The sequence below is a fragment of the Excalfactoria chinensis genome, chromosome Z (assembly GCF_039878825.1).
Source record: "Excalfactoria chinensis isolate bCotChi1 chromosome Z, bCotChi1.hap2, whole genome shotgun sequence".
In the NCBI taxonomy this organism is placed as follows: domain Eukaryota; kingdom Metazoa; phylum Chordata; class Aves; order Galliformes; family Phasianidae; genus Excalfactoria; species Excalfactoria chinensis.
The window spans coordinates 39,785,634-39,801,393 of record NC_092857.1 but is presented as its reverse complement, the minus strand read 5'-3'; the positions used below and the strand labels follow the sequence as shown (position 1 = coordinate 39,801,393).

Here is a 15,760-nt window from a genome sequence, read left to right as displayed (position 1 = left end):
GGCCATTTCCCCTTGTCCTGTCACCTGTCACCAGTGAGAAGAGACCAACTCCACTCTTACTGTAAGCACCTTTCAGATACTGGAAGAGAGCAATAAGGTCTCCCCTCAGCCTCCTTTTCCTCAGACTAAACAGCCCCAGCTCCATCAGTCATTCCTCATAGGGTATATTCGCCATGCCTTTCAGCAGCCTTGTCCTTCTCTGGACCTGCTCCAGTACCTCAATGTCTTTTCTGTATTGAGGTGCCCCAAACTGAACACAGTACTCAGGGTGAGGCCTCACCATTGCCGAGTACAGGGGCAGGATGACTTCCCTAGTCCTGCTCACCACACCATTCCTGATACAAGCCAGGATGCCATTGGCCCTCTTGGCCACCTGGGCACACTGCTGGCTCATATTCAGTCAACAGTCTCCCTGTACACCAAGGTCCCTTTCCAAAGGCAGCTTTCCACACACTCCTCCCCAAGCCTGTAGGGTTGCCTGGGGTTGTTGTGATCAAAATGCAGGACCCAACACTTGGCTCTACAGTTAACCTTGGCCCCTCAATCCAGTCTATCCAGGTTCTCCTGTAGTGCCCTTCTACCCTCTGGCAGATTAACACTCCCTCACAACTTGGTGTCATTTGCAAGCTTAGCGGAGGGCACACTCAATCCCCTCATCAAAATCATCAGTGAAGATGTTAAACAGAAGCAGTCCCAGTACCAAGCCCTGGGGGACACCACTCATGACTGGCCACCGGCTGGATTTAACTCAGTTGACCACAACTCTTTGGGCCCAGCCATCCAGACAGTGTTTCACCCAGTGGAGCGCATGCTCATACAAACCATGGGCAGCCAGCTTCTCCACGAGAATGTTGTGGGGGACAGTGTCAAAGGCTTTACTGTAGTCCAGGTAGACCACATCAACAGCTTTACCTCCATCCACTAGGCAGGTCACCTTGTCATAGAATGAAATCAGATTTGTCAAACAGGATCTACCATTCACAAACCCATGCTGATCCCCCAGTTGACCTTTAACTGGTCCATGATGGCCCCTGAGATTATCTGTTCCATAACCTTCCCAGGCACCAAAGTGAGACTGATAGGTCTGTAGCTACCAGGATCATCTTTTTGGCCCTTTTTGAAGATGGGTGTCACATTTTCCAGTCTCCACCAGGGCACCCCCAGTTATCCAGGACTGCTGCAGAGTGATGGAGAGTGGCTTGGCAACCACATCCACCAGCTCCCTCCGCACTCTAGTGTGGGTCTGGCCCCATGGACTTGTGATACAGCTGACTGCCCAGTTTGTGATTTACCCATTTTACAGTGATGTTATGTAGTAAGTTGTTCTTTGTTCCATACTTCAGAGCAATTTTCTGTGTCTGCAAAACCTTTTCATATACAAAGTAAGTGGGTTTAAATACAGCAAAGGGGAGTTACCAGCAACACATACGCATGGATGATATAAAGTATTTTTGTTGCAAACAGTCAGAAACAGCCTACCTTTGTCTTCCACTTTGATGAGCACTTCTGATGATGTGTTACCCATCTTTGAGATGAATGAACATTTATATTTTGTATTTCCTGATACTGAATCTTTCACCCAACTTAGGACATACACTCTGCCATCACACAACCTGTGAGCCTGTTCAGTGATGCATGCCTTCATTTCCTGTCCATTCTTCTTCCAGACAAAATGGGAGTCATCTGGACCTGTAAAAATGTCAGTGAGCTTACTTGGGGAGAAAACACAAACTGAGTGTTTGAGGAAAAAAAGCAAAAGTTTAGGACCTCAAGATTAGGTTCAAAGGCATAAAAAGTTTGATTTCAGTGTTACTTAGGTTTCTTCAGCTGAAATTCTAGGTACCAAAAAACTGCGATAAAAAAAGTATCACTGATAATTTAGGATCAAGCCAAAGTTGTAAATAAGTTCATATGCAAAAAGTAGTTTTCTGTACATGTATTCTCACAGTGGGAAACTGACCCACAACCATGATACACCGGACAGCAGAAATCAGTCTGTTACTTGAAGATACAGGCCACGCTAACTTGTGGTGATGAAGCTTATGTCTGGTGAAAGGCTGAAGCCTTCTGAGATACCTTCCAACATCTGAAATAGCGGTCAGGTGGGGAAAAAGTTCAAGAATTCAGTGTGTTAAAGATGCCAGAACAAGTGAATGGCAAAATTGGAAGAAGTGTGGGACCATTTGTCACAGCAAGCAATTAGACAAGACAGAACTTGGAAACAGCTCGGGTCAAGAACAAAGGGCAATCTAATCTTTTACCCTTGTTGCTATTATTCATCTTAACCTGTGAGGACAGAAATTGAATAAATCTGAGAATTACTGATAGTAGCACAGAGGACAGAACAAGTGGAAAGTTAGCAAGGTTGGATGAAGTGTACTTGGCAATATCTGAGTCCTTTCACTTTGCAGCAATTCTTACTTAAAACATAGAATAATAGAATGATAGAATGGCCTGGGTTTAAAAAGGACCTCAAATATCTTGTAGTATCAGACCCGCTGCCATGGGCAGGGTTGCCAGCCACTACACCAGGCTGCCCAGAGCCACATCCAGCCCGACCTTGAATGCCTCCAAGGACATGCGATCCACAGCCTCCTTGGGCAACCTGTTCCAGTGCGTCACCACCCTCTGTGTGAAAAACTTCCTCCTAATATCTAACCTAAAGTTTCCCTGTCTTGGTTGAAAACCATTTCCCCTTGTCCTATCATTATCAACCCACGTAAACAGGGTTTACATGCTTATATGCTCAAGTACTGAAAGGCTACAGTGAGGTCTCCCTGGAGTCTCCTCCAGGCAAAAGAAGCCCAGTTCTCTCAACTTTTTTGTTTAAAAAAATATACTGCTTTGTTTATTTATTTGTTTATTCATTCATTCATTCCAAAGTGATGTGGAATTTTCTTTAGAAAAAATATGTGATTCTAGGCCTGCAAACTAGTTAGATTTCAGATTCCCTTGTATTGATTGATTTATTGTCTGCCTGCATGGCAGCCTTTACATCTATCTGTGTGCTTTCTCAGCATATGTTAGAGTTAGATGTAAATCATTTGGAAACAGAGCTAGTATCCTACAAATATGGAGAAATAAATTTGTATTAAGCAGAAGGGTGAACAGCAGAGAACGTGATCTAATTGCAGGGTGGTGGATATAATCTTGGAAGGAAGGAGGGGTGAAGAAAAGGAGGCAGGTGACAAGAAGTGTAGAATGTTCTTTAAACAAAGTAAATGATGTTTTACAGATGACTGTACTAGCTCTGTGATTAACTAAAGGTAGGTTCCATGTAACCAAAAACATGGGATACAGGAAACAGGGACAAATTATTTCAGTACATTAATGAAGTTGGTGCTTGGACAAATGGAAAGAGAAATTAATTACAAGCACAGCACCAGGATAGAAGCAGTGAAATAATAAAAAGCCAGGCTTTGGATTTATTCCTTGAAGAGTTGAGAGAACACCCTGGATGGGAACTGTGGACAGTTGCCATGAGAAGTCTGTTATTGGGTGAGGATTAGAGAAGAAACCTGTGGAGGTGTCAGAGGTGAGGCTGGCTTGGGAGGCACTAGGACTGACTCAGCCACAGTGTGAATCAGAAGGAGCTCACTTGAAGCATATCAGTTATTGCTCCATTATTGTAAACCACAAGCCAGGTACACCCATGAGCTCATCTGTTTAACAGCAGTAATTCAAAACCCCATGACATGACAATAGAGCAGTTTGTTACCTAAGTAAGTCCATGAGTTTGAAAAACACTGTTTTAGGGCCAGGCAAGGAAACGGTGCATTCAGTGCAGGGTATTCTCTAAATGCACTTCAAGTGTTTCGTGTCACTGCTGACACCAAAGAACCTACTCTGTTTACAGGTGCTGAAGGCAACATATATTATGGAAACAGGACTGAATGCCCACCCTAGTGACACATTTCTAAAAAAAAAAGAGTTTCCCAATACAAGGAGGGTTGTGGTCTGTGTTGATTTAGGTTCCCCCCCACCCAGTGGGCTGCAGTGGCACAGTTGCATCCAGATGTTGTATGGGCAGAGGCTTTGCCTTAGCGGCATTCAGCCCCGATTCCAGGAGGCCATGCAGTATTTACCCTACTTTGATTTCCTTTTCAGAAATGAACAACAGAAAAACACACTGGAAGAGTTACATCTGCAGAATCATGAAGTCACAGTTCTCAAATTCAGATTTTCTACAACTCTGGAGTGAGATAAATTCAGGCTCAAAGATGCAGCAGTTATAGATTATTCATCTTTTGAAGATAAATGACTGTGAGAATACATTCACTAAGGTAACTCCAATGACACATAGACTTTAAAACAGAAGTAGCTAAAAAAATAAAATTATCTACTTACATTGCCATCCAGCTTAAGAATGCTTGAAAGATTTAAGAAAATAGCCATGTTAAAATATAATATACAAGCAGAGTATTAAACAGCAAACCAGTTTGGATATGCAGACAGGTACATTTAGGCAACAGTGAATGATACTTCACATAGTTAGTTTTGAGAACATTGCTTCATCACTGTAAATTCATTCATTACTCCACAGTCTTAACTGTTTTAGAAGGGAGACACCTAACACAGTGCAACAAAACAAATATGCCCTTTCTCTGTCCAGGCCCTCCATAATGCCCAGTGTTGGTGTGATTGCTCATTTCCCAGGTGGGCGTCATTCTCTGTCAGCGCAGTGTCTCTGCCCCTCGAGGTTTGCTGGAGCATCCTATCAGCCATACAGAAAGTCAGAACTTAACCTGCTTCAGCTGCCTGCAGTGTTAAAACAGTGTACCAGCCCTCCAGCTTTATTCACTGAAGTGTGGGTTTATGTTCCACTTCAGCTTATAATTAAGCAGTATACTGGGATGTGAGGAATGGAGTAATACAGCTGTAGATGCAGAGCAGCACGCCAGGGATCCCACTGTGTTGTCCCCAGTATCACATCTGCTATATCTGCATAAAATCCTAACAGGCATACAGCTTTTCTTTTAGCCTGGAGATAGGAATATAAGTGTGGGTGATTATGAAGTTGGTGATTACGGATTACATGCAGCTGATCACATAAACTGGGGAGTGGGAGGGAGCTGGGCCAGGTCAGGTCCTGCTGACAGTGCTGAGCCCTGCAGAGCTGCCCCGTGGGTCTGGATACAGAAGGGCTGCTTAGAGCAGTTGTCCCAAAGCTGGGACAGCAAGGGGTAACAGTAGAACTACACCTCCCTAATAGATGGAGAAACCTTTCCAGCTAGGGAGAGCTTAGCCTCGTGCAGCAGAGCAGGTGCTGTCAGCATGGGCTGGGCTTCAGTGGCTGATAGCAATGTGTGTGGCTGGCAGGTGCCTTCAGGGACTGCTTGGCTGGGCAGTAGGAGCTTGTCATACACAGCTGTGATACAAGCATATCATCACTACAGCGTCCATCTACAGACATGGGGTGTCTTCCTCCAACTGCTAGCATGTTGGCTCCCAAAAACTTTTCCAAATATCACTTAATATTAAAAAATAAACAAACCAATAGAATCTGGATGTAGCACGCAGTATGTAGCCTGCAGCTTGGGTTTGTGCTGAATGCTATGCAATCACCTGGATTGTCAGCATACTACAGGAAGCTCGTATTCAGGTCAGGGATTAAGTTTTAAAAGACACTGTAATGTGGACACAAAAACATTACTTTCAGAGATGAGAGCACAGGAAAGGTAATTGTGTCCTGAAGCACCAAACAGCTGCAGTCCCACGAGGCATGAGCAGGGTCAGGAGACACTGTCAGTTGGTGCTGAGAGCAGTGCAGCACCCAGCACGGTTGGTGGTGGGGTCACTGAACTGTGACAGGGATCTCCGTAGCACTCTGAAACCAGTTTGTACTTCAGTTAGCTGGGTTATAAATTATGGTCAATCCGTTACCATTCTAGAAAACAGCAAAAATAGTATGACGACAATTGTCAACAAAGAATTTAACCTCAAACAGCCGTCAGTTTGTTCTGAAACAGCTTATGTGGTCTGTCAGCTGGCACTGGTGCAACAGTGCTGCTGGCTGACACAGCTGGACCTGAGGCCACACCAGTGTGTGCAAAGCACAGGCACAGCTGCACTACTTGGTTGGAACATGGCTGCAGTACAGCTGTACCCGCTCCCTAGCACTTTCAGCTGTGCTTTGACTGGAGCCAGAACACAACTGTGTGTTTGGAACCCAGGTAACTGCCGCCTGGGAGTAATTAGGTGAAACGCAAAAAGCAATCGGGTCTGGCAATTCTTCTGTTGCACCTTCAGCCTGAGCGTGCCTGTTTTCCCTGCCATGCACACTGCCCCACATCTTCAAGTTATGACATTATCTTGTAAAATAAGAGAGGAAAAATGTAGAGAACAAAAATACCTCTGACAGTAGAATGCCTTCTCAGTCTGCTCTCCAGAGCATACAAACTACAGCCTCTGCTCAGCTGTCAGTGGACAGACCCAGTCGTGGCAGAGATAAGGAGTGAGATGGGCAACCTTGCTGCCAAGGGTTAAAACAAAGCAACAGCTGCAAATCAGCTCCCATCTCATCAGCCATCACACTTTCTGTTACAATACAGCATCAGACATACCACAGAAGCTGTCACAGATCCTGCAGAACACATTTTATCTGTGTTGCTGAAGCCTCCCAGCAGTCACACACATTACATGCAGGAAGGGGGTGAACACAAAGACCTGCACCAGTGATATCTCCCACAAGTTCTCCTGTGTTGGGCTCTCACCCACGCCAGCAGGGGCAGCTGCCGTCCTTGGCCTCAGGAGATTTTGACAGAGAACAGTTCATTCACAGTACAGATGTTAACTGGGAGCTTCCAACAGTGCAATTTCAGGTGTTTGAGGAGTATCAACCTGCTTAACTTTCTCAGTGCTTTGCTGACATATGGTGCAGTTGGTATAACCTGGCAATGAATGCACCAGGGCACTCACAAAGCTGTTTCAGTAGGGCACACACAGGTGTTTCACAGTGCATGACAGGCTGCAATGTGAATGTGGTTCAAGATGTTTTAATCTTTAAGCTCATCACACTGTCACTAATTTCCATCGGCTTGCAGATGTCACTGAGGAGGAGCCACTGAAGGGCTGAAATGCTTCATGTCTAGAACTAGAACTGCCAAGAGCCAGCAAGGGGAGCATGGCCTTACAGGGCCTGTAGGAAGGGTGGGAGAGACTGCCAAGGTGTACAGTGACAGGGCAAGCGGAACAGCTGCACCTGAAAGAGGGCAGATATGTTAGGGGGAACCTTTTCTCTCAGAGGGCAATGAGGCACTGGCACAGGCTGCCCCATCCCTGGAGATGCCCCACGTTGGATGGGGTCCTGAGCAGCCCATGGCAGGAAGCTGAAACTGAGCAGTCCCTTTCAACCCTGGTGCTGCAGGAATTCCTGCATGGGCACTGCAATCTACTGTATCAAGATTATATACTTTCAGGGTCTTTGACTTTTAGGCAGTATATAATTGATTCTCTAACCGTAAGTTATTACAAAAGATATAATACCTTTTAAGGCATTAACAGAACACTTAAAAGAGCAATCTTAGGTTCTGAAGTTATCTCCAAGGTGTGGTTTAAATAACAAAGAATGTGGCATGCTGAAGACTTGTGCACACTTGGCCCAGCTTTGGCCCAGCACATGGCCATATGTGGGTCTATCCTGCATTTGCACTGCAGAAGCATTCCCTGAGGCTGAGCTTGCTCTGCTGCAGTCTTCCCACTGTCCTCCCCCTGCATGCCTTCCTGTGCAATTCTAAATGTTCCTGAAGAGAAAGAACTTTCTATGAAACTCTTGTGACTGACTTGTGAGTACTGCACCTTCCCCCCATCAGGTGGGAGGCTGCCCTGCACTGCCTGTACACAGCATCACTACAGGGCACAGCTGCGGTCTGTAGGTGTGTATCACACCTCAGTGCCACTACGGAACGATGACTTCTTTAAAGAAGGATGCCAATTTTGTAGAACTTGCTATCTTCACATATTAGGGTTATTTTAATGAGATCAAAAAGTTACAGAACATGTGAGGAAAGCTTCTAACAGCTCGAATGGGATCAGAGTGAACAGGAACTGTCTGCAGGGCAGAAACACAACAATACCACAACGCTGCTCACTGGTCATCTGCAAATAAAACTGTTGCTCAGCACATTCAGGACATTGTAGAATATCACTTGCCTATGACAAGCCCAAGGATACACTGCACCGGGTAGTGGTGGTGCTTGTGTTAATGATGCTTGAAACAACCAAACTAGCCAGGCTCCACCACACCTGAATTTAGCACGTGTGTGCACATAATAGCTCACTGCTACTCCCCTGCCCCAGACACCGCACTGTTTGCCTAGTCAGCAAATTGCTTAAATCTTTTGCAGTATTTATGCCATTGTTCTGTGTTCTGTTGTCACAGTGAGTAGTAAAAGGTGTCAGTGTCACCAGCAGCAGTGAAAAAATAATTGCTAACTACCTGGACCCCGCTGCTGTTGTTACTAGCCATGAAAATACAAACCATGCCCTTGGTAAGACCTGCTTTAGTGAAGACGGCTGCATTTTGATCCGATTCCATGTAACATTTAACAATCACAGGCACACCAGTAAAAAGCAATTCTACTGTAAAATTAACCTCTATTTTTTAATGGACTGAAGTTACATTTTAAGACCTATCTAGATTCATTAAATCTCACTTAGCCAGGCAACTGCTGTCCAAACAAAGACAGATGTTTAATTTCTACAGAAAAAAGAGCTTTGACTTGCTCCCATTGATCACAGACAATATATTACTCATAAAATGGAAATGATCATTGCTGTACATACTTTATCATCTGAAATAAGTAACAAGGAATACCTGACCAGGTCCAAAATAAGAGCAAAATTCAAATCCAACAGAACAGCATTTTTTTTTAATTGCACACATCCTAACAGTGAAGATATTTACCTACTACACATCCACATGCATGCAAGCACATCACTCGGCTCCAAATGAGCCTTCTGAAGTTAAGTGACTTTGCATACTTAAGTAGGCTGCTAAGTTAGACAATTTTGCATGTCAGTGTTTGCATTGCCCAATTTGCAGCAAAAGCATGTTCACAGTACATCCCCAAATAGTTTTTTTTCTTTCTTTTTTAAGCATCAAAAAAGAACATACATGTACATGGCCACATACCCAAACCTTTAGTGAAGAAAATGCTAGTTCATGCAGGGCTCCTCCAACTTACCTGTGGCTAGGCAGAAGAGATGGAAGGGTCCCCGAGCACTAACATGCTGTGCCTGGTCATTTAGGAAAGGTTGCAACAACATGACCTTTAGAGAGTCTGTGCTAGACCAAACATCAGGCTTGATACTGGTGGGTGAAGGAGGTGGACCACATCCCACACAAGACAAAAAGGAACTACCAGTAGGAGGGAAGGGTATAGGAGATGAGGCTGTGTGACAGAAGAGGACAGAAAAGAAAGAAAAAAAAATGGTACTAAGGAAAACAGTTGCAAGAAATACATCACACACTGAAGAAATAATGCAAAAAGACAAATGAATTTTAGAAGGGTTGTAAAAGGAAATATCTCCAGGGGCTTAGGAAAAAACACTTTTCTCCTTCACTCACGTCCTTTTCCATCCATCCTATCCCCAGAGGGTTACAATCCAAGTAAATAAAGCTGAGAAATGAACCTGCTCCAAACTGGTGAGTTTCCCCTTTTCCCCCTTAAAGGAAGCCACAAGGAATATTAGCACTCGCAGTATGGAAAGGATTGCCATTATGTCAACTTCCATAAAAGTCGAAGTGTAATACAATTTATTTTAATATTTATTCTGTTATATGTACATAATTAAAAATAGAAAAATAAAACCAAACTGAATCTTATAAAATATAAACTGTTCACACTAAGATGGTCTAAATTAAGGTTTGCATGAAAGTTCAACATAGAGAAGCAGCCTAGGCACACTGCTGTTTACTATTAAAATGCATTCCTAGCCATATTTACAGAAAGATGCAGTGAAAGGGACAACTCTCTGTGGGACCGTACCACACAAAATACTTCTAGAGACAAACAGTGCAGCTGTGAACCAGGCTTAGAACAAATGCACATTTTGACTTTTGCAGACATGATTCAAACGAACAGTTCAAATTACTGATTGTTTGAGGAGCTCCAGTTTCAGTCTCCAGTTATGTAAGAGATTAGAAGATGTCATCCAGAAAGGGTGATGCTGCAAAGACTTGTCACAAGAAGAGAAGTTACTTCTGAATCAGAAAAAAAAAAGGAAAAACAAAAACATCCCCATATATTTCTTATCAGGCTGTATCCGAACAGTCCAGATGAGTTACTGCAGGGAATTCTCAGTTCCTTTTTTGCTTTCACAGTGCAAAAAATCTCACTCAGTGTCACTGCGAAGTGACAGCTGCTTGTCTGTACTGATTCATTAAAGAAAAATAATCACAAGAAAGTGGAAAAATCCAACGGTGTACAGGAAAAAACAAAGCAACAAAAAAAACCCCAACAGGTGACTATGTCCAGCTTGGTTAAGGAAAATAAAATGTGTCTAAATCTATCATTTATTCTTTCCCCTTCTTACTCCAGTCCACAAGTTTTATACTGATATCGTTACCTACATTTCTAGAAAGCAGCGAGAAAAAAAGCCTTTAAACAAGATTATCCCTGAGAATCTTACACAAATCTAGCCAACTATATATCCCCATATTCTTTAAAAGCTAGGATACTTAAAATGCAGTTAAAGTAATTAACTTTAACCAACTAAAGAGATCTAGCGTGCCAAAACACAAAGCATCAAATGAAAAATAATCACTAGAAGCAAAGAAAAAACGTCCCAATTTGGACAATAGTCTATAATTTACCAATCTGATAAACTAAACTTAATTTCCAATTTGGAATTCAAATTAAACTAAACTTTTTTTAATGACAGCTAAAAGATTTGCAGACTGCAGTACTTTTTAAAGCCAACTGTATTACTTTTATATAGGACAGGATAACCTAAGGAAGAAAAGGGCCAAAACAGGAGCGGGAAACTGTTCACCAGATTTAAGTACTCCATGTGTGCGTAAGAACTGGGAATAAACAATCTGAAACTGTCCATTTAAAAAAAAAACTGATAGAACAATACAAGATGCTATGGTCTGCAGATGAGAACACTGCTTCTGTTTCTGGTGAGATATGAATGCGAATTGGCTTGCTGTGTAGCTGAAGCAGGTAAAGCTTGCCTATGGCTCAGTGGTCACAAGCATGCTCTCGGCACTCAAAAATAGCCATAGTACCATGGTTAATTTCCAACACAAAACAAAAGGTTGTGTCCTTCAATCTCCCTCCACATCTGAGTCAGCATACTTGAGCTCACACTTCACATCAAAAGGTTTGTCCTTTGCCTCCCTGGGCACCTGCACGTCCCTGACCTGAAGCTGTCCATTCCCACAGTCTGGCTCCGTCTCATAGCCGGTGTCATGCGCTGGCTTTGGCTGCTCCCCACTCTGGTGACTGATGCTGCCTTGCTCCACAAGGGTTTCTTTAACGCTCTGTTCACAATCAGAAAAATCTGACTTTGTTTTTTTCTTGCCAAGCAACATGATTGAGCGAAATTTCAAGCACTGCCCTGGCAAATACCCTTTGTAACAATTGTAGGAAAGCAGGCACAAGAAGAGAATAAAAAAGAAGAGGAATAGGAACATCAACAGGAAGTTATCGTTTGACTTCAGAAACATTGTCTTTTCTGGGACTGCGTCAGGAAGTGAATTGAAAAGCTCTATTTTGGAGGTTGCACTCGTTAGGACAGGGCCAATAGGTTTTGTTATCCTCGCAGTTGTTACTGGTACAATCTGAGTGGTTGAGGTTTGAGCAGTAGAGCCCTCAGTTGATATCGCTGACACTTCTGGTATATCACCATTACCTTCTATTGGTGCAGCTGCCACCACTGGGCTTGCTGTAGTATGCTGGACTTTCTTCAGTTCCAAAACATGCTTAGCCAAAACCTGAGAGAATTTCTTATTCTTCACTTTTTCTTCTGACAGACACTGGTAAACCCCGCTGTCTCCTTCTGATAAATTGAAGATGAGTAGTGCCTTTTCCAGTAGACGGTATTTGGGACTCTCCACTCTCAGTACGTCGTCTCTGAACTTCCAAACTACCTGTGCCAGATTGGACTTTTGAGAACACTTGAGCTCTGCTGTGCTCCCATGCTTGAACGTATGCTGTAGCGAATTCTCTCTTACTTTATCTGGAACACCAAAATAAATGTGTAGAGTATCAGCAATGATTCCTGTTTGATCTAATCTATACAGTTTCATGAGACGGTGCTAGTCATAACCAAAAGGCAGACTTCCGTGTTAAGAGTATCTCAAGACCAAGATAACGGCATGCAAGTCTCTGTGAAATACTAAAATACAGGTGTGTTCAGGACATCAGTACAACAAGACCAAACACCTCAAACTCCAAAACAGCTTCCACTTCTAGAAAAGTAGGGAGAGACTTAGTCGATCCAAACTGAGGGTGCCTCTGATGTAAGTTACCATTTAAAACAAGATGTTCAACTTTGTATAACCTTCAAACCAGTTAGTATATTTTAAATAATCACAAAATGTTCAAGAAGAAATTTAATTTTAAGAAATTTAAGTACCGGTACTTAAATTAAGCTCTCTTCTGAAAACATCAAGTACCTATTGCATACCCACAATACGATATGATAAATGAGCAATATAACTAACAAGTCAGACTCTCGTGGAGGCCCTCACTGTGTTTAGATAAGAACTGAAAACAGAATAAAGCCATGTACTGTTTACTGAAGTACAAATCTTCTTCAACACTAGTCTTCTATAGAATCTCCATAATCTGATGGCAGCAACACACATGAGAAAGAAAGGGCCTGCAGTTACTTGTCCTAAAATACACTGCAGGGTACTTCAGCTGCTCTCTATGACGTACTGAGTCCCCCTCCCCTCTCATCATAAAAGCAGCTTTTTTCAGGATCATTTCATCTGATCCAGCACACAACAATCAAGCACTTAAGACTACAGCAGAATGTCAAATGTTACTTTATCAGAGACAGAGACCTCTGTACCAGAGGTACTTATGGTAGGTAGTACTTTCATTCATGAGGTGCTGTTCAGGCATCCCTATTCATTTCAGAAGTCTGTGTAATGCGCAATGAAATCTACACAAATACAAAGATTTTAAGAGAAGATGAAGGCTGTATGGATGCTCAAATATGAAAAAGAAAAGAAGCTCATACATATTAAAATATAAGTGAAAATCTAGAAAATCACAAACAAGTCTTTCCTATTCCACCTGGATAAGTTAAGTAGCTCTTCACAGAATGTAACTCACCAGAACAGGAAGATGCATCTCCACCTATGTTCTGAATCCAGTTCCTGTAAAAGATAGTGTGACAGCTTCAAATGTTATTTCCATGTCAGTCCATTCTCCAACATAAAAAAAAAATAAATTATCTAAATAGCACAAGCTGACATTTTTTATGTAGGCAATTCATGGATAGGAAGAAGTATGTGTTTGAAAACATTAAGTTAAAAAAAAAAGCTACCTTGGTAAGATAAGGTAAGACTGATACAAAACCAATTGCAACTACAGTCAAAGGCTGCCATTACCTTTCAGTTTCACTTTCTTGAAAAATATCAACACAAGAACCCTCAAGAGGTTTCCAAGCACAGTAAGGATCCCTTGCTAAAACACAGTCAAAACAAGTGGTGTACATGTCACAAAATGCCACAGGAGATTGAACCACACCAGAATTTGAACCAGCGTAGAGGTATCTTCTGCTCTAAAAACAAACAGACAAAACAACAACAACAACAAAAAACATCTCAAATAAACAAGCCTACGCAACCAATCACATTAATGAAGCAACTGAAAAATTATCAAAAGAGGCGCACACATACTTGTATGTTTGTAAAAAACACTTTTAAAATATTTAGCTACACTTGAAGTAGAAATAAATCAAAAGAACAAAAACTTACAATCAATATACTTCATAAGAAAGTAACTGCCTAACTGTGGCTCTTACGTATCTTTTTTCTTCATAAATATGAATTCACTGATAGACCTCATGCAAAGAAAGACAAGCACATGCTAATGACAAAAGGATACATCTAAGCCTGAGAAGGGGAGGTTTTCTATACTGCTCCTACATCTGTTAACCCAAAGTAACTCTTTGCCTAGTCAGGTCCCTGCAGCCCCAGTGTCAGCCCTGCATTTGAATCCTGCAGTTGCTTACCTGCAGTAAGCAGGTTCCTTGAATGCTAGTAAGCTAGTAAGCTAGTTCCTTGAATGCTCTGCAAGAAAGAACTGTGAATAGTATTCAAAGGAATGAATGTTGGCATAATGCTTAGCAAGAGGGGATATAAAGAGAACAACTATTTCACCTACTGTTCCTGGGGATCTGCAAGAACTCTCACTTTATGCACAACAGGAAAACCATCATACTCATTCTGATCATCCTTATCATAAAAGAATGAAACAGGTGAGTGAAATAGGCAACTTCAGGAAAACTGATGACTAATGGTACACTGTGAATTTACTCACCACTATACAAAGCCTCAGGAAATAGGTTTGCCCTACAAAGAAACACCATAAGCAATCTACCATCTAGTATTTTTCAGACACTGTGCACACAAAGCCAAATAGTATGCTCCACCTTGGCAACGGATTTACTTCCTCCTGTGTAGAATACCAAATGTACAGGCACTTTACAGCAGCTGTCATGGCAAAGAAGTCAGATCTAAGCACCAAGTGGCTTTTTCTACATTGATTTTCTGTATGCAGATCTGAAATTCTACACCGATTTTTAGTATGTAGAAATGGCATTTAGGGGAAGCCTTCTTGACTCTGACAGGATGAACACTGTCATAGAGCCAGGGACATGTATCCGGAAAACCATCCTAGTAAAGCAAGATTCTTCTTAACATAATAATCATGGTGAAGATGACTGTTCTTAACATCAAGAACAACTTCAAGATACACAAGCAAAAACACTTAGGGCTGAATTTAGATTTGGAGGCTTACTGTCATGTTTTTATTTAACTATATGAAGAGGTATTATCATGAGAAGTCAGAAGAGGGGAGTCTCTAATGCAATGAACACGAGAACACATGCTTTTGAGTAAAGAAATGAATGCTTCACTGTGACTAACAGAAGCGTCTAGAGAAAGATTAAGCAAAAACTACATTAGATCCCTCATATGTGTGAATTTCAAGGAAAAACCTAACAAAAGCAAAACTGGGTCAAAAAACAAATGTACGTTACTGGAAGATGGCACTTCCAAAGAGAACTAAACTTCAGAGACACACAATCAAATGCAGTCTTTCATACTAAAATTTAACTTAACACTAGTCTGTGCTGGAGCATCCACATAATAAATTCACATGTATGGCTTTCTAGGAAAAGCTTCCCCTGGTTCACTGCAGTCTGTCTGTCTGTCTAGCGTTCTGTTGGCTAACATAAAAGCCAACAGGGCAACACTGCACAAGGGTATTGGTGCCTTGACATGGTTCCCAGCTGGTACATTCAGGGAGTTCAGTAAACAAGTGGAGAAACGAGCAGACCGTTGCAAAAATCCAAAAGTTTCAGCCAAACAGGAGTTAAAGGATCAGCTGTAGTTACTGACTGACTGTTACTGTTACTGACTGCAACCCTCTGAGCAAGGTGAAGGTGTATGTGGCTCTGAAGCCCACGGTCAAGAGTAGGAACTACTGCTCTCCTATTGTTAATCAGTTACTTTGGGATGCCACTACACGTATCAAATCACAGCTATACAAATGACTTGCTCTGGGTGTCCCTG

General features: G+C 42.2%; 2 protein-coding genes across 11 annotated transcripts in view; one reads left to right on the top strand and one right to left on the bottom strand.

Annotated features, from left to right (window-relative positions):
- Positions 1-12,220, top strand: part of SECISBP2 (SECIS binding protein 2) — a 44,007-nt gene extending 31,787 nt beyond the window's left edge. Inside the window, exon 16 of the mRNA XM_072358814.1 lies at positions 11,981-12,220. The gene's annotated coding sequence lies outside the window, so the exon portion shown is untranslated. The remainder of the gene's footprint in view (positions 1-11,980) is intronic.
- SEMA4D (semaphorin 4D) overlaps positions 1-15,760 on the bottom strand; it is an 87,129-nt gene that overhangs the window by 2,072 nt on the left and 69,297 nt on the right. For 4 of the 10 annotated variants that reach the window (XR_011905942.1, XR_011905943.1, XM_072358810.1 and 1 more), the window contains exons 14-18: positions 13,571-13,743; positions 13,293-13,336; positions 11,860-12,186; positions 9,186-9,392; positions 1,480-1,689 (exon numbers count right to left, since the gene is read on the bottom strand). Coding sequence is in view for 5 of the 10 variants with exons in the window: in XM_072358810.1 (XP_072214911.1) it covers positions 1,480-1,689; positions 9,186-9,392; positions 11,860-12,186; positions 13,293-13,336; positions 13,571-13,743 (961 nt within the window). In the remaining 5 variants the exon portion in view is untranslated. Of the gene's footprint in view, positions 1-1,479; positions 1,690-4,345; positions 5,888-7,032; positions 12,187-13,292; positions 13,337-13,570; positions 13,744-15,760 lie in introns of those variants that run through there. The other 6 variants (XM_072358807.1, XM_072358808.1, XM_072358809.1 and 3 more) reach the window with 4 other exon arrangements.